Source organism: Lynx rufus, unplaced genomic scaffold, assembly GCF_022079265.1.
Source record: "Lynx rufus isolate CCGP_SWC_20201006 ecotype Redwood Valley unplaced genomic scaffold, mLynRuf1.p SCAF_48, whole genome shotgun sequence".
NCBI classification, from domain to species: domain Eukaryota; kingdom Metazoa; phylum Chordata; class Mammalia; order Carnivora; family Felidae; genus Lynx; species Lynx rufus.
In genome coordinates, this window is record NW_025814865.1 from 1,344,786 (window position 1) to 1,370,362 (window position 25,577).

A 25,577-nucleotide genomic window follows, 5' to 3' on the forward strand; every position below is an offset into this window, starting at 1 on the left:
GGAGGCTCTGTGCTGTCAGCCCAGAGCCCGACTTGTGGCTCCAACTCACAAACCCTGAGACCATGACCTGAGCCAACATCAAGAGTCGGACGCTGGGGCGCCTGGGTGGCGCAGTCGGTTAAGCGTCCGACTTCAGCCAGGTCACGATCTCGCGGTCCGTGAGTTCGAGCCCCGCGTCAGGCTCTGGGCTGATGGCTCGGAGCTTGGAGCCTGTTTCCGATTCTGTGTCTCCCTCTCTCTCTGCCCCTCCCCCGTTCATGCTGTGTCTCTCTCTGTCCCAAAAATAAATAAACGTTGAAAAAAAAATTTTAAAAAAAGAGTCGGACGCTTAACCCACTGAGCCACCCAGGCCCCTTGTGTTTTGTTTTTGTTTTTGTTTTTGTTTTTTTTGGAGAGTGGGTTGCAATTTTATTTTTTTTTATTTATTTTTTTTCAATATATGAAGTTTATTGTCAAATTGGTTTCCATACAACACCCAGTGCTCATCCCAACCCTTGTGTTTGTTTTAAGAGTGATTTAGCCAGTTCGGTCTCCTGTGTCCTTGCCCTAATCACACAGTTTTCCCTTTCATCCTGGTTCTCCCCAAACCTAAAGTCGCCAGGGTTGTGGTAGTTTTTCTTGTTTTTTGGTTTCTTACCTTGAAGCCTGAATGTTCCAGCTTTGTTGAACTTTAATGAAACCAGTTTTTCTTTTTTTAAGTGTTTATTTTTGAGAGAGAGAGAGAGAGAGAGAGAGAGAGAGAGAGAGAGTAGGGCAATGGGTAGAGAGCTAGGGAGACAGAGAATCCCAAGCAGGCTCCACACTGCCAGCTCAGAGCCCCACCCGGGGCTTGAAACCAGAAACTGTAAGATCATAATCTGAGCCAAAATCAAGAGTGGGATGCTCAACTGACTGAGTCACCCAGGCTCCCCACGGAAGCATTTTTAACATGCTTGGATAAGTAGTTTTACCATCGAGAGCCATTAGCCTCCTATATACACTGTCACTACCTCATAGAATAACTGATTCCTTAACAAACATATCTCCCAGCTTGTAGCAACAAACCTGATTTTGTATTTCCCTGTCTTAGGCCCCATCCTGCTTCAGAACCAGTATTTTTGGCATTCAGGTACAGCTCCAGTGAACTCTGTCAAGTTAATGAGTCCCCTGAGCACGACAGTGTTTGTTTTGCTAAGAAAGCCTGTGGCTTGGGTCCTTTATCAAATATTCCATTAACTGAGAATTAAGAGGAGCTCTTGGTACTTTAATATTTGGGTGTGGAAAAGTAACGTTATCTCTGGATTTCCCCTTTTAATTTGAAAATTATCGTTATTTGGAGCACTGGGGCGGCTCACTCGGTTAAGCATCCAACTTGTCCTGGTCTCACTGTTCGTGAGTTCGAGCCCCACATCGGGCTCTGCGCTGACAGCTCAGAGCCTGTTTGGGATTCTCCCTCTCTCCCTCTCTCTCTGCCCCTCCCCTGCTCTGTCTCTCTCTCTCTCTCAAAATAAATAAATAAACCTAAAAAATTCTTAAAAAGAAAAAGGAAAATTACTGTCATTTGATTGCTTCTTCGGTTTTAGTAATCCATAACAAATATCCTTTTATACGCTAAACCCCGGGGTTCACAGTCTTGTTCTTTGAGGGGGCAGGTAGGAAATATTTTAGGCTTCATGGGTCTCTGTCAATTGCAGGTACCCAGCTCTGCCATTGTAGCTCAGAAGCATTCACAAACAGTGTGTAAACAAATGGCCATAATTGTGTTCCAATCACAGCATATCTGTGAGTGCTGCGATGTGAATTTCCTGTCATTTTCACGGGTCACAGAATAATCTTTTTTAAAAAATGTCTTTAATGTTAATTTATTTTTGAGAGAGAGAGAGACAGACAGACAGAATGCGAGCAGAGGAGGGACAGAGAGAGAGGGAGACATAGAATCCGAAGCAGGCTCCATCCAGGCTCTGAGCTGTCAGCACAGAGCCCGACGCGCAGCTCAAACTCACGAGCCGTGAGATCATGACCCGAGCCGAAGTTGAACGCTTAACCCACTGAGCCACCCAGGCGCCCCGGCATCTGGACGTTTTTGTGTGGGGCCAGCTGTGTTCTTGGTCCTGCTCTCCTCATTTGTCCCGTTTACTATTGCTCGCTTCAAAAGCAAACTCTTCTCTCTGGTTCTTTCCTCCTAGTTCTTCCTCCCATGACCTGTCTGGCACGTGGGAGCACACGAATCTGCAGCGTACCTCTGACCACTTTAGTTCCCTGGGGAGCGTCGACAGCCTGGACCACCCTTCCCAGCCCTACCCCTCCGGACGCCTCTCCGCCGCCAGGTCCAATGGCAGCATCGACCACCTGGGCGGCCCGAGCAAGCGGGACTCAGCTTACGGCTCATTCTCCACCAGCTCCAGCACGCCCGACCACACCTTGCCCAAGGCTGATGCGTCCTCTGCGGAGAACATCCTCTACAACGTGGGCCTGGGGGAGGCCTCCAGGCCGGGCGGCCGGCAGGGCCAGGCTGCCAGTGACCCCCAGGGCCTGGAGGACAGGCTCGGGTACTTCCCACCCCGGGTCCCCCGTGACGGCAGCAGAAGCCCCAGGCCAGAGGACAGTCCTGAGACCAAGCTGGCCACCCCTGGGAAATCAAATTTGGGACCGGTCTGGTATGTCCCCGATAAGAGAAAAGCACCTTCCTCCCCTCCTCCACCGCCTCCCCCTCTCCGCAGTGACAGCTTCGCTGCCACCAAGAGCCACGAGAAGGCCCAGGGCCCTCTGCTCTCAGACACCGCCAGTGTGCAGCACTTTCCAGGCCCGCCCCGGGCCCAGCCCCGCAGTGACTGGAGACCAGAGCCTGCCAGTCAGCAGTGGAGGCCGGCACGGCCCGGCAATGGGAAGAGAGTCGGGAGCTCGGGCCCTGTGCCCCACGTCCCCCTGGACGGTGGGGTGCCGACCCCTGACCACAGGCCGGGCAGCCTCCCGGGGGCCCCCGGCCGGCTTCAGGCCTCTCTGTCCAGCACGGACGTGCGTTTCCCGCAGGCCTCCTGTGGCTGCCAGCACCCGCGCCAGTACAGTGACGAGAGTCCGTTCTGTCACGACGGCCCCAGGGCCGCCTCGTCGCTGAGGGAGCAGCACTGTGTAGCCGTCCCTGGCGGCCGCCAGGAGCCTTCTGCCCACCGTGTCCAGGACGACGGCCCCACTCGGCTCAGGTGGCCCGGTGCCACTGAGCAGAAGGGCGACAGCGGTGGGCAGAGCCGCTACTACTGTGTGACCAGCAGACAGTGCCCGCAGGCAAGCGCCCAGGCGGGACAGCCCCACGAGGAATATTGGCAGTCTGACAGGGCCGCAGAAGCCCACGAACTCCCCACTGAGCACCCGATGGGCCACGGGCCCTGGGGTCACATCCAGCATGAGGAGGAGGCCCCGGACACCCGTGAGAGCGACCAGGAAGCCAAGGGCCACCCCGTGGGAAGCGAGGAGCCACAGACAGCCGCCCACGGGACAGGAGCCGCGGGGAAGGAAGCCGCCGACGGCTTCCTGTGGGCCACGGGAGAAAGCGGCAAGATCTCCCCTCGGAAGACGCCTATGCTGCACTCGCTGGCCCGGGAGGGGGCGCGCCCGCCCGACGATGGCCCAGGAGCTGGTGCCGAAAGGCCGCCCCCGTTCGATGGCCAGGTGGGCAGAGCCACCCGGAGAAGCGACCGCTTCGCCACCACCCTGAGGAACGAGGTCCAGATGCGCCGAGCCAACCTGCAGAAGAGCAGAAGCACGGTGGCGCTGGCTGGGGCCGACGAGGCGGCTCGGGAGGCCGGCGGCTGGCAGGCGGAGCCGGGAGGCGTCCCCGGCGCCTCCCCAGAAGGTTCCTTCCGGGGCACCTATAAAGACCACCTGAAGGAGGCCCAAGCCCGGGTCCTGAGGGCCACGTCCTTTAAGCGCCGTGACTTGGAGCCCAGCCTGGCCGATCGTCCCGCGGGGTCAGCAGAGCCGCGGACTGAGGAGCACAGCACACACCTGGATGCCGCCCCCCACTTCTGGGAGGGGGGCCTGCCCAAGCCGTCCCCGTCTGGAGGGGGCCTGCCGCACGTTCCCCGCATTGGGGGCCGGAAACGGTTCACGGTGCAACAGAAGCTGAAATCGTACTCCGAACCCGAGAAAATGAACGAGGTGGGGCTCGCAGGGCCCGATCGCCCCCACCGGCACCCGGGTGCGTCCGAGGACACCGTGGGCACATTCGCCGACAGGTGCAAGTTTTTTGAGGAAAGCAGCAGACCCATTCACCAGAGACCTGGGCAGAGGCAAGCGCTCTGTGGATTCCCGAAGGAGAAGCTGGAGAGGCCGCAGACAGCGGGCCACGGGTACGAGGGTGCAGAGCCTTGGTTCCAGAACAGGGCCCACACGACCTCCCTTGGAGAGAACCCCGGCAGTCATGGAAAAACGGCGAACATGGGAAAACCAGAACCGCCTCAGAGACTTGGAACCTTTGCTGAGTATCAAGCCTCTTGGAGGGAACAGAGAAACGCTCTAGAAGCCAGGAGTTCTGGGCGGTATCACTCAGCGGATGACATCTTGGACGCAGGTCTGGATCAACACGAGAGGCCACAGTACGTTCATGGAAGGTCCCGTTCCTCACCATCCACAGACCCCTACAAACAGGTAAGGTTTGTGCCCCAACCAAGGAAGAGCTGCCCCGGGCTGCTGTCTTAAGGCACATATAGGATGCCCTGAAAATACGATGGCCCAATGTCAGTGTCGATTGTGTCCCGCCGTTTGGGCATCGTTTGTGTGCACCGGCTCTTCTCGTGTCAACTTGTGTGAAAGGTACCTGGGGACTAAACAGGTACATCCATGACAATTTAACTCCGTATCCGTGTGCCTGTCTTGAGTCCCCGGCCTCCCCATCGTCACTTGCTTCGGCTGTCTTTCCTCATAATTAGCTTGCCCCAACCTTAACACCACGTAAAGAATTTGGGGGGAACCCTAGAAAATGGTCAGTTCTCCTCTGAAATGAAAAGGGGTGAAGACAGTGTATGATACACGATAGCCACTCTTCAAATGCTGAGGCCTTTAAAATTTTTAATATTTGTTCCTTGTAGTATTTTTTTTCAAATATGGTTAGATTCCTCCAGAACAAATGTAATTAAACATGCAATGCATTAAACTGTTGCACTTTTTATAAGGTGAGAATTCTTTTTATTTTTTTTATTAAAAAATTTTTTAAGTTTATTTTGAGAGAGAGAGCGACTGAGTGAGCAGGGGAGGGGTGGGGGGAGAATCCCAAGCAGACTCCATGCTGTCAGCACAGAGCCCAGTGTGGGGCACAGACTCACAAACTGTGAGATCGTGACCCGAGCCGAAACCAAGAGTCAGACGCTTTAACTGACTGAGCCACCCAGGCACTTCTATAAGGTAAGAGTCCTAATGCTGAAAGTTGACTTTAAGCTTTCTAGAAAACTTAGAGAAAAATTCCAGTGTCATCTCTTTCTCTCTCTCTCTCTCAAAATATAAATAAACATTAAAAAAAATTTTTTTAAAAAGAACCAGTAGTAGGTTCAATACACAATATTCAGGGGGTGCCTAGTTGCCTTAGTCGGTTGAGCGCATTTTTTTTTTTTAATTTTTTTTTTCAATGTTTATTTATTTTTGGGACAGAGAGAGACAGAGCATGAACGGGGGAAGGGCAGAGAGAGTGGGAGACACAGAATGGGAAACAGGCTCCAGGCTCCGAGCCATCAGCCCAGAGCCTGCCGCGGGGCTCGAACTCACGGACCGCGAGATCGTGACCTGGCTGAAGTCGGACGCTTAACCGACTGCGCCACCCAGGCGCCCCTGAGCGCATTTTTTTTTCATGTTTATTCATTTTTGAGAGACAGAGTGCAAGTAGGGGAGGGGAGAGAGAGAGAGACACAGAATCTGAAGCCGGCTCCAGGCTCCGAGCTGTCAGCACAGTCTGACACGGGGCTCGAACTCAAGGATGGTGAGACCATGACTTGGGGCAATGTCAGACACTTAACCGACTGAGCCACCCAGGTGCCCCAAGCGTCTGTCTCTTGATTTCGGCTCAGGTCACCATCTCACGGTCCATGGGTTCAAGCCCTGTGTCAGGCTGTGTGCTGTCCGTGCAGAGCCTGCTTCGGATCCTGTCTCCCTCTCTCTCAGCCCCTCCCCAGCTCGCTCTCTCTCTCTCTCTCTCTCTCTCTCTCTCTCTCTCAAAAATAAATAAACACTAAAAAACAACAGTTTGGAGAGCGGAGCTTGTGAGCCCTGTGGCTGAGTGTCATTACAAGGCGGCAGGCCGCGTCCTCGCCTCCGCGGCACAGGCTTGCGGGGCAAACCCACAATGAGGGGGTTCGTAATAATAGATGTCTTGAGGAAGGCAGCTTGACGATTCGGAGTTTCACTGTGCTGCTCTTGGCAGGAAGCTGCCATCGAACCACAGCAAGTGGGGGACGCTGGTGAGCACAGGCAACTTTCTGCCGCCGTCCGGGCCGAGGAGGGACACCCTAATCCGAGGTGGGTGAATTCTGGGTTTGGGGTTGCTAAGAGGACATCTTGGAGGTGGCCTTCTCGATGGTGGGTGAATGCTTGGTTCACGTGATTGGGCCTCTGGTGGTTTTTCTGCCAAACCCAGCATGGCTGCTAACTGGATGCAGTTTCCAGCACCTCAGCGTCCCCGCTGCAGACGTGGTGCCGTTTGAGCAGAGCCTGTAGCCCTGCGCCGCCTCCAGCAGAAGCGTCTCAAGGGCGAAGATGTCTTCTGATGCCATCGTGGCTTCTTTTTTTTTTTTTTTTTGGTTCTTAAAATGGCTGCTGTGTTTTCTGTACAGTACGGTTCTTTATGTTCACAGAATGAGAAATCCAGTGTAATGTGCTTGAATGAAATGCTTTATCCAGAATGCTCATTGAAAGGATGCTTTAATGATCTAGTACACAGCTGGGCTGCCGGGGCGTGGTCTCCAATTGGAGTTGCCTGGGAAGATTGTCAGAAAGGAATGGAGCCAGCCTTTCTAAATTGGGCTTATTTCGAGCTCGAAAATAGAAATCAAGTCCGTTGGCTCCTCAAGAGGATCTGAAAGACTGGTGGATGGTAGCAGTGTTATTAGCACGTTGTGTGCCATAGTTCTCAAATGTGGCCAGTGTAGCTGTTTAACTGTAGTGAGGATAGAATTTAGACTGATTAAGTAAATGAATCAATAGTGTCATCTCGCCCTTGATATGCACGAGGAGGGAGGGAGACGGAAGCGTAGAATACTGTAGGACCTGTGGTATCAGCTTATTTTAAGAGGGCTGATAGGGGCGCCTGGGTGGCTCAGTCGGTTGAGCGTCCACCTTTAGCTCAGGTCAGGATCTCACGGTTCGTGAGTTCAACCCCCACATCAGGCTTGCTGCTGTCAGCTCAGAGCTCGCTTCAGATCCTCTGCCCCTCTCTCTCTGCCCCTCCCCCATGCACACTCTCTCAAAAATAAAACATTTTTAAAAAAAGACGGTTGATAGAACAGTGGAAATAAAACTACACAATTGGGTCACTGAATACAGATCTTTCTACTGCTTTGAGAATATCTGGTGATTGGTGTGATATTCAAATTTAAACACTTAACCTCAAAATTCAGGGTTCTGTTGCAGAAATAACCGATTTAAATGTTTGCTTTTGAGAGCCTTCTATACTGGGGTTTTATTTCATTTGGCTTTAAACTCGAGTGCTGGGGCGCCTGGGTGGCGCAGTCGGTTAAGCGTCCGACTTCAGCCAGGTCACGATCTCGCGGTCCGTGAGTTCAAGCCCCGCGTCAGGCTCTGGGCTGATGGCTCAGAGCCTGGAGCCTGTTTCCGATTCTGTGTCTCCCTCTCTCTGTGCCCCTCCCCCGTTCATGCTCTGTCTCTCTCTGTCCCAAAAATAAATACACGTTGAAAAAAAAATTAAAAAAAAATAATAAATAAAAATAAAAAAAATAAACTCGAGTGCTGTTAGCCTCACAGGAGAGTATCCAATCTTTACGTGGCTCTGAGGGGACACAAGTGGTATTTTGTGTAGGAAGTCTGTGTAATTATCTGCATGGCTAAAACCAAGAATCCCTGGGTAAGAAGGAATGGCCGCTGAATAATACACCTACGGAATCGAGCAGTTTCTGAGAAACACAATCACAGCTTTATTACTATACATTCTGGGTAAGTCACGTGCCCAGCACCAGCTGTACTGTTTCTTCCAAGCCCACTTCTAGGCTGTGTTGCAGTTGTGAGAGTGCTCGGTGCACCCTGCATGTGCGAGCTCTGGTTTTACCCCTGTGCTCCTGCCATGTATGTATTTCACTGATCCTGCAGAGAGTTTGTGTGGTGGTTAGAGTTAGCACCCCTGCAGTGAACAGAGTCCTAATGAATAGCTCTAATGTACAGTGTGTGTGTGTGTGTGTGTGTGTGTGTGTGTGTGTGTGTGTGCGCGTGTGTGTGTGGTAAATGGCACTATCAATAGTGAAAGGGTCTAGAGGAACAGGGGGAGGGACCATATGCTTCATTTATCATGGCTGTGTCTTCTAGCGGACTGTGTAACCACCCTGAAAAAATTAATTCCAGAAGCTTTCTGCTTTTGAGCTACAGACCCAGCAATTTTCAGAATTATGTGCACTTTCAAAGAGTGGCAGGACTCAATGAAATTCTAGAATAGGAGCATTGAAAAGCCATTCCCAGTTTTTTTCAGAGAATGTTTGTTTTTTGAAGTATCAGTAAGAAATAATGTACTTAAAACATTAAATCTGGGAATAAGAGAAATGAAAACTCAGGTTAAGGACTGTCTTTTGCTCACCAAAAATAAAATCTTATAATACAAAGATTTTAAGATACCTAATGTTTTGCATAAATTTTTTAAATGTTTTATTTATTTTTGAGAGACAGAGAAACAGCACGAGTGGGAAAAAGGCAGAGGGAGAGAGGGAGACACAGAATCCGAAGCAGGCTCCAGGCTCTGAGCTGTCAGCACAGAGCCCAACGTGGGGCTCGGGTTCACAAACTGTGACATCATGACCTGAACCGAAGTCAGACACTCAACCAACTGAGCCACCAGGTGCCCTGCATGAATTTAAAACAATATAAGTGTGTCTATAAAAAATATGAATTACTGGGGTGCCTGGCAGGCTCAGACAGTACAGAATGGGACTTTTGATCTTGGGGTTGTGAGTTTGAGCCCCACACTGGGCATAGAGATTGCTTAGAAATGAAATCTTAAAAAAATTACTGATCTGATAATGGGGCAGGATAATGAATGGTTTTCATTGTATTCTGTTGAGACAACAGTAGGGCATCAAGATAAGAGTTACTTGTTTACGCAAACCACATAGAGAACATTTTTGTGAGGGTCCAGGTTCTGTTCTTTTTTTTTTTTCAACGTTTATTTATTTTTGGGACAGAGAGAGACAGAGCATGAACGGGGGAGGGTCAGAGAGAGAGGGAGACACAGAATCGGAAGCAGGCTCCAGGCTCTGAGCCATCAGCCCAGAGCCCAACGCGGGGCTCGAACTCACGGACCGTGAGATCGTGACCCGGCTGAAGTCGGACGCTTAACCGACTGCGCCACCCAGGCGCCCCTCCCAAGGCTATTTTCATGACTTGTAGACATCCACCTCCTCCCCGCGTCCTCACGTGGTCTTCCCTCCGCGTGTCTGTGTTGTGATCTCTTGTAAGGCACCAAGCTGGATCAGGGTCCCCTCTGATGACTTCATTTTACCTTACTGACCTCTTCAATAACCCTCCATCCAAATTGTCACATTCTGAGGTCCTGGGGGTGAGGACGCAAGCATATAAATTTTAGGGGGATACAGTGAGTCCGTAACACTGGGAGGAATGTCGTTGCTGCCTTATACCTTAAACCAGTGCTGTCTGCTGCATCGGCCCTCTCAGGAAGTGTCACCCCATCATTGAGCGGCTGAGGCCACACCTGATAGGGGAGCATTTAAAATTTTTAAAATTTTTATTTATTTACTTGCTTATTTCTTTCTTTCTTTATTTTTTTTTTAATTTTTTTTTCAACGTTTATTTATTTTTGGGACAGAGAGAGACAGAGCACGAATGGGGGAGGGGCAGAGAGAGAGGGAGACACAGAACCGGAAACAGGCTCCAGGCTCTGAGCCATCAGCCCAGAGCCCGACGCGGGGCTCGAACTCACGGACCGCGAGATCGTGACCCGGCTGAAGTCGGACGCTTAACCGACTGCGCCACCCAGGCGCCCCTCTTTCTTTATTTTGAAGTGGGGAGAGCAAGACCAGGGGAGGGGCAGAGACAGAAAAAGAGAGAGAATCCCAAGCAGGCTCCGAGCCATCAGTGCTGAGCCTGATGTGGAGCTCAAACTCACGATCCATGAGATCATGACCAGGGCTGAAATCAAAAGTCCGGTGTTCGACGGACTGAGCCACTCGGGCGCCCCGTTACGGGAGCATTTAAAATAAAAGGAAGAGGGAGGCTGCCATCCTTGAGTGTGGCTGTTGAAGAGAGAGGAATTTGGCAGAACCTCTCTGGAGGGCTTTTTGGTGGCCCGTAACCACTGCAGGCACCTTCTGGTTCACTGATCCCACTTTGAAGAGTTGCCCTTCCAAGTGAACGGCAGCACAGAGGCATTCCCCGCTGAGGTGCTGACTGATGCTCACTTGGTGGGTGTGTTTGCACCCCACCTTTCCCATTTCTCATGGAGTCACCCCCTTGCTGCCTGCTGGTCTCCTTGCCTGGATGGCTGGTAGTGCCTTTGAACGATGTGGAGGTCAAAATCCTGTTTTTGCCCCTCAGTACCCTCCTTGCCGGGGCTCGGATCTGAGCCACAGCTCCCCTGGTCACCTTGCTGCCCACACCAAGGCCCACCTCCCTCAGGCAACACACTGCTCTCTGGGATCACGTTCCCGTCTTCGTGCAAGCTTTCGTCATCTCCAGCGTGGACCACAGCAGCTGCCTCCTCACTGGTTTTGGAAGATAGATTACAACTGTCCCAAGGCCCAAACCATTCAATGGCTTCTAGTTGCACTTGGAATAAAATGGAAACTCCTGACTGTGACCTGGAAGGCCCTTATGCCCGTCCTTTTTGGGGGGGCACCCTTCGTCACTCCTTTCCAATCCAGGCTCAGGGCTCATTGCCACCTTCCTATCCCTTGAACAAGCCAAGCTCGTTTCTCCCACAGGGCCTTGATGCTTACTATGAGACTGTTCCTGGAATACCACAAGCCTGCCTCAGGACATCTGCTTAGCAAATGGCAGCTGGGTGTTCATGCTCAGCTTGGGGAGGGGACCTGTGGAGCACAGTGACTGACAGATGGCTGGACCAGTTGTCAGGTGGATGAGCGGAGACATGGGTGGGTGGTGGGTAGATAAATGCATGGGTAGGTGGATAAATAGGATGGATTGGCAGATGAATGGATAGGTACCAGCCTAACAGCCCTTGGTTCGGTCCTTGATTATGGTGGATAAGGATTCCGTGTTGGTACATTCTGTATGCTAAATGTCATTTAAGATTTTAGTTTATACAATCGTAAGTGAAACGGACTTGTCTTTCTGTCCTGGCATAACATTGAGAATCAAGACATAAATGTCTCAAAATAAATTTGGTAGTGTGGACTTGTTTTCCAGTATCGTGTTTTTCAAATATTTATTTATTTTTGAGACAGACAGAGAGAGTACAGGCAGGGGAGGGGGAGAGAGGGAGACACAGAAACCGAAGCAGGCTCTGGGCTCTGAGCTGTCAGCACAGAACCCAAGGCGGGGCTTGATTCCATGGACCTTGAGATCATGAACTGAGCCGCAGTCAGATGCTTAACTGACTGAGCCACCCGGCGCTCCTCCAATATCATATTTTAAAGCTTGTAAGAAAGCTAAGCTATGCTGTAGGCGATTATTGTTCTCCGATTTGAGTGTTCAATGAGTACTCTGTTCTGGGAGGCTCTGGAGACCAAAGGTGATGAAAGGGGATCTAGAGGTGGAACACCACGGCTGTGGGTGCTGGCAGGTTCTGTCTACGTAGCTGCCTTCCAGCCATTTCCACCCCCGCCTTTAGGAGCGAGTGCCAATGGGCTGGCACTGACCTGCAGACCTGTATCTTGTTGGGGCAGATGAGGAAGGAGGAGGAGGAGAAGGTATTCTGAATCCCAGCAACTGTAAAATTGAATCTGTACGCAGTTGAGCTCTTTAGGGAAAACGTGCTTGAATATAAAATTCACAAACAAGCTAAACCCACCTGAGGGGCACCTTCCTGTACACTTTCCCTGAGAGGTGACTTGGCTTACAGAGGTTGGTTAGTGCAGACTGATTTTTCATGTATTTTTCTTTTTAAGTTTACTTATTTTGAGAGAGAGAAAAGAGCACACGTGAGCGAGCAGGGGAGGGGCAGAGAGAGGGAGAGACGTAATTCCAGGCAGGCTGTGTGCAGTCAGCACAGAGCCCAACATGGGGCTGGAACTCAGAACCATGAGCTCATGACCTGAGCTGAGATCAAGAGTCAGCTTAACTTACTGAGCCATGCAGGCGCCCCTGACTTTTCATTTACTAAACAAGCTTCTTACAAATAGATTTCAAAGTAAGAGAGATTAGCCAGCCAGAGTCTATTCCTCATTTGTTGCTTTAGGGAAGACCTTTGCTTTTCCTGGCCCTCAATTAGCTAAGGGGCAATTGAAGCTTTCCATTTTGGACTGCTCTGCTGGGTAATTATGCAGCCCGCGCTGGGATAACAAGGGAACACTCCAGCTTGGACGTTTTCCAGGGTGGAGCCAGCATCTGGCAGAGCTGGCACTGGGCATAGCTTCCTTCCTGGGCGGTGGGCTTCGTGCCTGCAGTGCTTACACACTTGGCCTCGGCCTTCTGTCCTGGAGAGGAGAAAGGGCGTGGCAGAAAAAACCCTGAGCCCCCCCCCCCCGGGGGGGGGGGTGCTGGTGGGCTGTAACTCCAGTTCCTCCCTGCATTTGTAGCCACATGGCTTTTTGGGGAACGCAGAGTGAGGACAAGCGAGCGGTTGCAGATTTTCTTCCATGCTGGCTTCGTCTGGTGACTTCACGTTATTTGAAAGGGACATGGTGGGGCGGCGTGTGCGGGTTATAGGATTTGGGGCCGGAGAAGAAAGACGGGAGACCCAGAGCCAGGACAGAAGAGGCGTGCCTACCGGGCAGGGGCGGGGGCGGAGGCCTAGGGGAGGAGAGGGGAGGGGAAGTGGACGGCCCGCAGTTCTGAGTTCCCGGCAGGGAGAGGAGCCAGAACTGGGAGTCACATGACTTCCGGTGCTCTTCCGGGGGAGACTCCTCCCCCCCACCCTCCCTCCTCTAGCTGCGCCTGCGTGCTGGGCGCGCGCCCCCTGGTGGCCGCCAGAACTGGCTGGTGAATCCTACAACCAGCCCGGAGGCCGCTGCGTGCCCTTCCCTGATGGAGAGACCTCCACAGCCGCCCAGATGCAGAAACCCCCTGCTCTTTTATCCTCTTGTCTCTCCCGGCCTGTTGGCCGCTCTCTTCAGAGCTCAGACCCTTGTCGCTTGACCTTGGTTGAATTTGCACATAAAGGTATTCATCAGTGGTTTTTTTTTTTTCTTTGTCTGGAAATCCATCTAAGCATACCAAGACCCATCTCCTTTCAATTCTCCCGGCCTGCTTCTATTCTCTAGGCTGTGTCTGAGAGCTGAGATGGTCTGGGAAAGTACCCACTCAGCCATACACATTTAAATACTCCTTACGTTAACGCTGTTCATTTTGACAAAGGCATTGACAAAGTCTGCTCTTCCTCCTTTGGAGATCATCTTTGCTGCCTGTTAACTTTTGTAGAGTCTTCTGGTTGGTTGCCTAGTTAAGGTGCCTTCCATCTTGACTCAAGAACCAAGTTCCTATTTCTTATTTTTATTTGTTTATTTATTTTTAATGTTTATTTATTTTAGAGAGAGAGAGCACAAGTTGGAGAGGGGCAGAGAGAGAGGTAGATGCAGAATCTGAAGTAGGCTCCAGGCTCTGAGCTATCAGCACAGAGCCGGATGCAGGGCTCAGACTCACAAACTGTGAGGTTATGACCTGAGCCAAAGTCCGTTGCCCAACCGACTGAGCCACCCAGGCGCCCCAGTTCCTATTTCTTCTAATGGGACCTAGCATGGCACTCTATATGATCCATAGTAAGTTGGCTTTTCCTACCATTAAGCCAAATGTCTTAATCAAACGTGAGTGATTAACTCAGGTTAGAAACATATGCACATCCCTGGGACTCCTGGGTAGCTCAGTCGGGGTTGAGCGTCCCGCTCTTGATCTTGGCTCAAGTCATGATCCCAGGGACATGGGATCAAGCCCTGTGCTAAATGTGGAGCCTGCTTAGGGTCCTTTCTCTCTCTCTCTCTCTCTCTCTTTTACTCTGCCCCACCCTTACCACAGAGAGGAGCGAGGTGTAGGGCCAGCAGAGTCCTCCCTGATGACCCAGTAGGGTCCTGGCTGAGTTGATGTGTTCCTTCTATACCTGCCTTCCTCAAGGCCACCATTCATTCAGCGTCATTCATTTTTAGAAACTTTGGACAGTAGACGTGCCAAATACAGGCACGTTGTTTGGGGCCAGGATAAGGCAGCCTAGTGGCAGGTTTCTCCTTTGCTCCTTTTCCTTTGTTGGCATTTTTATATTAGAACTTTGAAATCATTGTGTGTGCAGAAAACCGTTGGGGAATGCCAGGCCCACCAACGCTGAGCTCCCCACAGGATCACTGTGAGGACTGGCCCGCTGTCTGGTTCTCAGTTCCACCTCCTCCCCTTAGGACTCACAGGCTTGTAGGTCTCTATCCAGAGGACCTCAGTGGCCGTTCTTTGTCTCTGAGGTTTCTCCAAATTACTTGCCCTCCCGCCCTTCAATGAGGTTGTAAAGATTTATTTGTGGTAAGATCCAGACAACATAAAATTTCCCATTTGAATGCGTGCCATTCAGTGACATTTACTACATCGATGTTGCGCAACCATCACCACTACCTAATCCCAGAACATTTTTGTCACCCCGAAAGAGAACCACCTACCCACTAAGCAGTCACTCCTGACCTAGGCTTACTTTCTTTAACTTATGAGATAACTTGACGTGATCCACCACGTGGGGCAAGAGTACGTCTTACAATACGCAGTTGTCACCAGATGCGTGTGAGGTGGGGCCTCGGCTCTCGGCACTCACTTTCCACAGATTCAGTTGTCAGGTTCTCGCAGCCAGTCTCCAGTCGGCTTAACCCCTGCATTTGCTGAAGGTCCACACACCTGAAATTAAAGAAAAGTCACCTATTTCTCTTAAGCGATTGAGATTGCGTCCCGATATTTCTAAGCGTGTGTTAAAACTACGCATTGCCCAGGACTTCACGGAAGAGCACACAGAGCTGGGGCGTGTTTTACGTCTGTGCCCCCAGCCCCACCCCAGTGGCCCTTTTTCCTCCCACTCCCAATACAGAAATCCTTGCCACCCCCACCAGAATTCAGAGGAAAGGAAGGCGAGGGAGGAAGACAAGCATGTAGTAACAGAATGGTCACCTGAAAAATAGATCTCCTTCAGGGGTGCCTGGGTGGCTCAGTCGGTTGAGTGTCCAACTTCGGCCCAGGTCATGATCTCGCGGTTCGTGGGTTCCAGCCCTGCACTGGGCTGTGTGCTGACAGCTCAGAGCCTGGAGCCTGCTTCGGATTCTGTGTCTCCCTTTCTCTCTGCCTCCCTCCCCCCTCCCCCCTGCCCCGTGCCCCCTGCTTGTGCTCTCTCTCTCTCTCTCTCTCTCAAAAATAAATAAACATTTAAAAACAAACCAAAAAAATTATTGAAAAAAATAGATCTACTTCAGGTTTTCTCAAACAGTATTTGGAGCATGTTCTTGGGAATAAGCATGTTCTCTGTGTGAGTTTATTTTTCTGTCATTGTTTCCATACTAATCCTTCAATTCATAAAAGGATATTCTGGGTGATGTGTGTAACCGCACCTTGTACGTGAGGGAGTGTCTCATTGTCAGTGGCACTCACATAACTGCCCCCTGGCTGGGAGGAAAGAACCTGTCCACATTCATCCATTAAGCTATCCTTCTAGATCGGCCAAAGACATCAAGGTGCCTGGCCCCCAGAGCTCTTTGTCCTGTCAGTCAAAAGAAAAGCGACGGGCGAAATGAGGCCTTCTGTGACATCCAGAAAACCGGTAGCTGAACTGGAAAGTAGTGCTGAGGTATCAGGTGGGGCCACGGGAGAAACAGTTTGTTCCCAGAAAACCCGCCACACCATCGGATTCAACATTTGCTTTGTGGTCTTGCTCTCATAAAACGTGCAAATTTGTTTTGTGTTTTATAGCCTAGGAGCTATGAAAACAAAGAAAGTGAAATGTTTTATATTTAGACATATTTCACAGTACAGTAAAAAATAAAGCCGTATGTGAGATCGCATATGTCGGCAGAATCTATAGAGACACAAAGTACATTCGTGTTGCCAGGAATTTGGGGTCGGGGGGCAACGAGAATGGCTGCTGTGGTAGGTATGGAGTTTCTTCTGGGGGTGGCGAGGATGTTCTAGAATTAGATAGCATAGATAGTTGTACAACTCTGTGAACATACTAAAAAATACTGAATTGTATACTTCCATGGGGTGAATTGTATGATATGTGGACTTTATCTCAATTTTTAAAAATCTGTGAACACTGGGATCCCACAAAAAATAAGTTAATTTAAAATAAGTCTGGGGGGGGGTTGCGCCTGGGTGGCTCAGTCGGTTAAGCGGCCGACTTCGGCTTGGGTCATGATCTCGCGGCCCGTGAGTTCAAGCCCCTCATCGGGCTCTGTGCTGACAGCTCAGAGCCTGGAGCCTGTTTTGGATTCTGTGTCTCCCTCTCTCTGACCCTCCCCCGCTCATGCTCTGTCTCTCTCTGTCTCAAAAATAAATAAATGTTAAAATAAGCCTGGGGGAACCTGCCTGGCTCAGTCAGTGGAGCATGTGATCTCAGGCTTGTGCGTTTGAGCCCCACGGTGGTGTAGAGATTAATTAAAATCTTATTTATTTTTAAAAAAAAATTTTTAACGTTTATTTACTTATTAAGAGAGAGAGCACAAACAGGGTGGGGGTGAGGGAACAGAGAGAGAGACACACACACACACAGAATCCAAAGCAGGCTCTAGGCTTTGAGCTGTCAGTACAGAGCCTGACCCGGAGCTCAAACCCACTAACTGTGAAATCATGACCTGAGCCAAAGTTGGATGCTTAACTGACTGAGCCACCCAGGTACCCCAAAAATAAAATACTAAAAATAATTAAAAAATGAAATGAATCTGGACATGACTCAAGTCTGAGAAATACAGCTGTAGCTCTGAGGTCGACAAAGTTTGTAAAGGGTCAGACAGTGACTTTTCTTGGCTTCGGGGGTCAGACTATTCATGTTTGTGATGGCTCAGGTCTTGTAGCGTGGAGGCAGCAATGGCAGGTACATACAGGAGTGTATGGCTGTGCTCCAGAAAAACATGGTGGAAAGGTTCGCTGGCCCTGGCGTTTGGCCAAGGGATGGTTGTCGGTGAGTGTACTTTTCAGGATTGGGAATGCAGGTCCTGAATGGAGCTCTCTTTACACATTCCAAAGAGCCTTCTTTGATGATTCTCTTGCCACATGAGATCCATTTCTCTTGTCATCTTCATTCTACTTGTCTCCTGGGAGGTGGTTGAACTTCTGGAGCTTGAACGGTCCACCGAGTAGAGGTGCTGGGGCTCCTTCACAGCGTAGGGGTAGAGGACGGTGCGGGATGCTCGAACCACGGGCTCCTTTGTGATGTTCTGACTCGCAGTGATGATGCGGGGTGGGGTCCTCGGACCCTAATGACCAACTCGGGAAGGGCTCAAGGCTTCACCAAAACTTCCCAAGAGGCGAGGGAGAAGAGTTCTTCTGGAGTGTAAGTGCTAAGGTGCTTATCTTGTTCTGTTCCCTTTTTATTTGTGGAATTCTTCAAGAGAGCAAATGTTTGTGTCAGTTAAAGACCAGGACTTGTATGTAATTTATTACAAGTATTTATAATATAAAGTCTTTTTTTGTAATTAAAAAACATTTTTTAATGTTTGTTTATTTTTGAGAGAGAGAGAGCGTGAGCAGGGAAGAGGCAGAGACAGAGGGAGACACAGAATCTGAAGCAGGCTCCAGACTCTGAGCTGTCAGCACAGAGCCCCACATGGGTCTCGAACTCATGAACCGTGAGATCATGACCTAAGCCAATGTTGGGTGCTTAACTGACTGAGCCATTCAGGTGCCCCTTTTTTATTTAAGTTTAAGTTAGTTAACATGTAGTGTAGTAATGGTTTCAGGAGTAGAACCCAGTGATTCATCTCTTACATACGACTCCCAGTGCTCATCCCAAAAGTGCCCTCCTTAATGCCCATCACCCATCTAGCCCGTCCCCCCACTCACCTCCCCTCCAGCAACTCTCAGTTTGTTCTCTGTATTTAAGAGTCTCGTATGGTTTGCCTCCCTCCCTGTTTTTACCTTATTTTTCCTTCTCTTCCCCTATGTTCATCTGCAGTGTTTCTTAAATTTCACATATGAGTGAAAGTCTTTCTCTGACTTATTTCGCTTAGAATAAGACCCTCTAGTTCCATCCATGTTGTTGCAAATGGCAAGGTTTCATTCTTCTTCACCTCTGAGTAATACTCCATTGTGTGTATATATATCTAAACCACATCTTCTTCATCCATTCATCAGTTGATGGACGTTTGGACTTTTTCCATAGTTTGGCTATTGTTGAAAGTGCTGCTATACACATTGGGGTACATGTGCCCCTATGAATCAGCATTCCTGTATCCTTTGGATAAATACCTAGTAGTGCAATTACAGGGTCCTAGGGTAGATCTGTTTTTAATTTTTTGAGGAATCTCCTGTTTTCCAGAGTGACTGCACCAGTTTGCATTCCCACCAGCAGCGCAAAAGGGTTCCCCTTTCTCTGCATCCTTGCCAACTTCTGTTGTTTCTTGAGTTATTAATTTTAGTCATTCTGATTGGTGTGAGGTGGTATCTCAGTGTGGTTTGGATTTGTATTTTCCTGATGATGAATGATGTTGAACACCTTTTCACGTGTCTCTTTGCCATCTGGATGTCTTCTTTGGAAAAGTCTATTCATCTCTTCTGCCTATTTCTTCACTGGATTATTTGTTTTTTGGGTGTTGAGTTTGGTAAGTTCTTTCTAGATTGTGGATGCTAACCCTTTATCTGATATATTATTTGTAAATATCTTCTCCCATTCCGTTGGTTGCCTTTTAGTTTTGCTGATTGTTTCCTTCGCTGTGCAGAAGCTTTTTATCTTGATGAAGTCCCAGGAATTCATTTTTGCTTTTTTTCCCCTTGCTTCTGGAGCCATGTCTAGTAAAAAGTTGCTGCAGCCGAGGTTAAGGAGGTTGCTGCCTGTTTTTGTCTCTAGGATTTTGGTGGTTTCTTGTCTTACACTTAGGTCTTTCATCCATTTTGAGTCTATTTTTGTGTATGCTGTAAGAAAGTGGTCCAGGTTCATTCTTCTGCATGTCACTGTCCAGTGTTCCCAGCACCACTTGCTGAAGAGACTGTCTTTATTCCATTGGATATTCTTCCCTGCTTTGTCAAAGATTAGTTGGCCACACGTTTGTGGGTCCATTTCTGGATTCTCTATTCTGTTGCTGTGATCTCTGTGTCTGTTTTTGTGCCAGTACCATACTGTCTTGATGATTACAGCTTTGTAATACAGCTTAAAGTCTGGAATTGTGATGCCTCCAGCTTTGGGTTTCTTTTTCATCATCATTTTGGCTATTCAGGATCTTTTCTGGCTGCATACAAATTTTAGAATTCTTTGTTCTAGCTCTGTGAAAAATGCTGGTGGTATTTTGATAGGGATTGCATTGAATGTGTAAATTGCTTTCGATACTATCGACATTTCAACAATATTGATAACATAACGTCTTGCTACTGTTAACATGGCACAAGCAATGAGTGTCCCAGTGAGTGTCCCAGACACCATAATAATTATGCCTTGCTCTAGTAAACATAGTTGACTTGGATATATGAGAACCCAAATTATAAATCTTAGTATTATAAAAGTGCTTTCTCTTTGGAAATAATTCATTGAGGGCGTCCTTTAAAAATTCCACAAGCACAACTAGCGTCGAGATCTTGATCTCCAGTACCCTTCTGTAATCAAAGCGACTGGTGCTCCTTGGGAGAATGGCTGGGTTTAGAGCTGGGCCAGGGAATATACGAAATGAGCCTGGAATGTCTTGTAGTGCCAAAAAAGTAAGAAAGCACTGAACTAAATAAGCCCAATGACAGTAGGCACATGTCAAAAGGACACAAGAGCCGTCTTAAAGGGCTTCCTATGACCAGAGCTGGAATAGTTAAAACAAGAAAATAATGTTGGATTTTAACCTAGCGTATAAAATAAATATTCTTGCGTCCATACTGATATACACAAATGATGGAATAAATGGGGGAGAGAAAAGGCAAGTCTGTGCAGAAAAGTTCCAGATAATCTGTGTAGTTTGTCTGCCCTCAAGGAGGTGGCACACAACTCCCGGCTTCTTAAATATGCGCTGTGTAGAGAGGACAGGATGGAAAGGTGGAGGGAGAGAAGGACATATGCTAGCCCCTGTATCCCAGGTGATACACAGAGATAAGTTGTGTTGACAGCATGACTCTCGGTGTCATGTAATGAGAATGGCACTTTACCTTCGTGATCTTACCCCAAATCCTATAACTGCAGCGTAATCGTGACAAAACCATCAGATGGATCCTTGTTGGGAGATGTTCTATAAAATGCCTGAGTGATATTCCTCAAAATTGTTAAGGGCGTCAAGAACAAGGAAATTCTGAGAAGTTATTCCTTAGGAGAAACTGGGGAGACACAGCTAAATGTAATGTGGTACTCTGGGTAGGGTCCTGGAACAGAAAAAGGACATTAAGTAAAATAAATTTGGGGTCGCCTGGGTGGCTCAGTCGGTTAAGCGTCCAACTTCCACTCAGGTCATGATCTCATGGTTCTTGTGTTTGAGCCCCACATCGGGCTCTGTGCTGACAGTGTGAAGCCTGCTTGGGATTCTCTCTCTCTCTCTCCCTCTCCCTTTGTCCCTCCCTTGTTCTTTCTGTCTCTCTTTCTCTGCCCTTCTCCCTCCCCTGCTCACGCATGAACTCTCCCTCTCTCTCTCGAAAGTAAATAAACATTTAAAAACAGCAACCGCAACTAAAAAACAATCTAAATTGAGTGTGGGCTGCAGCTAATATTAATGTCCTCAGACTGGCTCATTAATTATAACAAATGTAGCACATTAATGTAAGTTGTTAAATTGTAGGGGACACTGAGTGTTGGGTGTATTGGAACTCTTTTATTGTCATATTTTTTCTGTAAGTCTAAAACCATTCTAATTTTTTTTTAATGTGTGCTTATTTTTGAGAAAGAGAAACAGAGTGTGAGCCAGGAAGAGGTAGAGACAGGAGACACAGAATCTGAACCAGGCTCCAGGCTCCTAGTTGTCAGCACAGAGCCCGATGTGGGGCCCAAACCCACAAACTGTGAAATCATGACCTGAGCCAAAGTCGGCTGCTTAACCGAGTGAGCCGCCCAGGTACCCCTAAAACCATTCTAAAATGAAGTGTTTACGTACAATTGTATTCTTGTTTTTTTAAGATTTTATTTTTGAGGGGTGCCTAGGTGGCTCAGTCGGTTGACTGTCCGACTTTGGCTCAGGTCATGATCTCACAGTTCCTGAGTTCGAGCCCTGCATGGGACTCACTGCTATCAGCGCAGAGCCTGCTGCGGATCCTCTGTCCCCCTCTCTCTCTGCCCCTCCCCTGCTCATGCGCGCTCTCTCAAAAATAAATAAAACATTGAAAAAAAAAAGATTTTATTTTTAAGTGTTCTCTACCCCAACATGGAGCTCAAACTCACAATCCTGAGGTCAAGAGTCACAGTGTTCCCCTGACTGAGCCAGTCAAGCGCCCCCTAAAATGCTCTTCTTTTTGTTTGAATGTTTATTTTTGAGAGAGAGAGAGAAAGAGAGAGCATGAGTGGGGGAGGAGCAGAGAGAGAGGGAGACACAGCATCTGAAGCAGGCTCCAGGCTCAGAGCTGTCAGCACAGAGCCCGACGCGGGGCCCAAGGTCACAAACCATGAGATCATGACCTGAGCCGAAGTCCGCCACTTATCTGACTGAGCCACCCAGCCACCCCCAAAATGGTATTCGTATAATGCATTTTGAGTTACTCAGTGTGTAAATATTAGGAATGTACCTTTTGAACAGTGAGTGGGGTGAAATATCTAATCGGCCACCATCTTACTGGACGTGTATTACGTGGGTGGGTGTGCCCTGTGCGCTGAGTGTTAAGGGTGTGGCCTGGGACCAGTTTTGCCTTGTCTTAGAAACAGGACCATGTACTTGGTAAATAATCAGTGGACATGAGAAGTCTAGAAAGAAGGTAAGCTTTGGGGTTGAAGACACAGGTTTAAATTCTCATTCTGATTGCATCAGGCCACCTCAGTTAATGACTTCAGGTCCCTGGCCTACAGCAGCCTTCCTCGGAGACTTATTTAAATGCTTCCTGGATATAACATTAATGCATGAGCACAGTGCTGAAGATAAGTAGGTGTGGATAAAAGGAAAAAGTCACTCTTACGAATATAGCAGTAACATGGAAGGTACTGCAGAGTAGTATGTGTGCCTCGGTTAAATGAGCAAGACTCAGAACTAACTGCCATGAATTTAGAAGAGGCTGATAGAAGCAGGTTGAAAAGAGAAAACCCATCTTGAAGTCAGGTAAGCACAAGACTCGGGAGGGCTGGGACTGTCCAGATGGGAGGGCGCTGTTAGGGCCAGTGGTGGGTGGGAGCGTGCTTCCTGTACTGGGGCAGCACTGAGGTCTTGGGCTGCTTTAGGAAGGGAGGTGGAGGGCAGGGACTTTAAATATGGATCATTGTGAACTGATGAACTGGTAAGTCACGGTCAGCCAAGTCGCGGTCAGCCTGTGACTTCTTTGTCTTCTTCACTGAAGGCTTTGCACACAGGAAAACTTCCGGAAATACTTTATCAGTTGTTTGGTAGATTATGTTCCTAATGAGTGTGTAATAAACCCAAGAGTACAAAGAGAATGCAGATAGATATAAAATAGGCTTTTCAGTGGGGTTTTTTCTTTCATTGTTCTGTCTGATTTTATTACGGTTTTAGGGTCGAACAGTGTAGCGCACATGCTATGTGATTAGCATAGTTAAATAGACAAAGCTGCATAAAATACAGTCACTAGGCTTTCCTGTGTTTGCTCCTTTTAAACGGTAAGGAGAAGACACCCGAGCCTTTTGGTAGCTTTAAAAGGGCGAGTCTTTGGGGGTGGGGGTTCTAAGCACAGAAGCCTTGGGAATGTTCCCCCTGAGGTCAGGAGTTGTTGATGAAGTAACATGAAATACCAGGGAGCCTTGAGTCAGGGAGGTTAGAGTTGACAGAGCCTGCGTGAACTTGTCCATCACGAGGCAGCAGGCACAGACAGGCCAGCTGCTGTGAGCATGGCTTTGAGGCTCCTCTGTGCCGGAGGCAGCTAGACCCAGGGGCTGCGGCAGGGTGCGGCTGCCCCGTCCCTGGAGGGAGCACCCCGCCGTGTTCCCGCTGCTCCACCACGCGCAGGCAGCCAGCGGGGAGCCGGTAAGAGACTCCCGGATTTGTCCTCAGGCAGCTCGCCCGGGATGGGACCCGTCGCCTCGTGCCTCCGCTGCGTCCAAGCCTAGTTACGAGTGTCTCTTTTGTTCTCCTGTCTTTACGAGCAGGTTGTCAGCTCAGGCGGCACAGTGGGTGAGATCCGGGGAGGTCTGTAAATGTTTTCCTTGTTTATTGTGCTGCCTGGAAATGAAAAATGATGCAGGTTGGGGTGCAGATTCCAGCTCTGCACGCACGCACGCACGCACGCACGTACGTGTGCAGACACGCGCCTGTGCCGCTTCTGTGCTTCTGGATCCACGCAGACTTCGCAGCTTTCGGTTTGGCAGTTGGCTAAACGTGCTCTGAAATGAGAAGGCGGTGGCTTTCCGTACCGCATTCTGGGCTGCGAGCCACGGTGCCAGTGGGACCGGTGGCCTGGGATGTGGGAGCATCGCTCTGCGTGAGATCGGCGGAAGGCCGGCATGGTGTGAACAGCGTCTCGCCTTTGCTTTTTCTGTGCCAGTAGGAAATTAGCATTTTCATGACCGAGGCACTGACTGCGGATAGTGAAAGGAAATGGTGAGTCGGCCACATGGAAATGGGGGGGGGGGGGGCGGGCAGCAAAATCAGGTGTGCACGTTTAGTCATGGAACAATGCTCTGTGGCTAGATTCACACGTAGACTGCTAATTGCAGTGAAAAACGCCTAAATGTAGAAAATGGAATCAGTGTGGTTCTGAGTATTGTGCAGGTCTTAGGTTTTGCTCCCCACCGTGATTGTGACAGCTTAGAGGCATGCCGTTTCTTCACAGCTTTTACTGTACATGTGCTCTGAGTCTTCACCTTCTATATTGTAAAAGAAAGATTTGTGAAATGCCTTTGCTATCAGCAGATGCTTTTGTGTCTGGAGGGAGGATGCCATTTTCAGAGAAATTGCTGCATATACGTGTGTGTGCGTATGCTCACACATGCATACACTGGTTGAGTCTGCATTTACTGACTCCCATGGGCAGGCGTTCTTTTAAAATGCATATGTAGTGGCCATGCTATTGAGAAGTAAAAAGGAAAAGGAGTTTGAAGAAAGGTTTTCAGAAACCTATAAAATGGCCTGCCGCCTTACACACTGAAGTCTTACGGAATGAATGAATGAATGAAACATGTCACGTAAAATATCTGAAAATTGGGTGCAGGTCAGATGAAGGGCTGGCATATTTCTCTTGTGAAGCAGAATCTTTGAGGGGTATTCTAGAAATATTTTTCATTATTATGTTGCAGAAAAGTATTCCACGGACAGTAGTAAGAGGTACATCTCCACATTTGCTTTTTGTCCTGCATGGTGGAAGAAACATGGTCTCTCTTTCTCTCTCACCTACATACACACTCAAGCTGACACACACCCCTTAAAAAATTTGCAGGGTATCCTTATAGATGCACGAACAGAACACACACAGAAGCGCTTTTTTAGAAAGTATTAGAAACGACCATACGCGTTGGTGTTAACCATACAGGTTGTACGAGGCATCTCTTGCCCAGCTGGAGTGACATGGCCCTGGGAAGCATGTGCTAACTGCCCCCTGTTTAACATGGACTGGCCGCTTCCCCCAAATCCACCTTTGAATTTCAGAGGTGTGTTGGGAAGCTGGTATGTTATGCGGTTTTTAGAATGCGTTTGCTTTACTTTCACGGCCTTTAATTCTTTGCCTCTTATGTGCATTAAAATTTAAGAAGGTCAAGGTGGTAGAAACCAGGGCTGCTATTTTGTGTCCACTGGATCAACCCATCTTTCCCTGGTTAGTGGACACTTGGGATTTCCAGCTGGCTTTTCCTTAGATAATTAGGTCCTTTCTGGACAGCTTCTAGACAGAGCTGGAGGTCTGACGAGATCCTACAGTTACTTAGTTTTTTGCCTTAAAAAAAACATTTGCAGAATCTCTTGTGTTAATTCTTAAAGTTCACAAGCATTTTCATACACACACACACACACACACACACACACACACACACGCACACAATCTTGGGCCTGAGC

General features: G+C 49.0%; 1 protein-coding gene across 1 annotated transcript in view; it reads left to right on the top strand.

Annotated features, from left to right (window-relative positions):
- Nucleotides 1–25,577, top strand: part of LOC124525806 (protein Shroom2-like) — a 90,076-nt gene that overhangs the window by 31,222 nt on the left and 33,277 nt on the right. The window contains exons 4-5 of the mRNA XM_047098388.1: nt 2,166–4,623; nt 6,386–6,480. Of these exons, the coding sequence (XP_046954344.1) occupies nt 2,166–4,623; nt 6,386–6,480 (2,553 nt within the window). The remainder of the gene's footprint in view (nt 1–2,165; nt 4,624–6,385; nt 6,481–25,577) is intronic.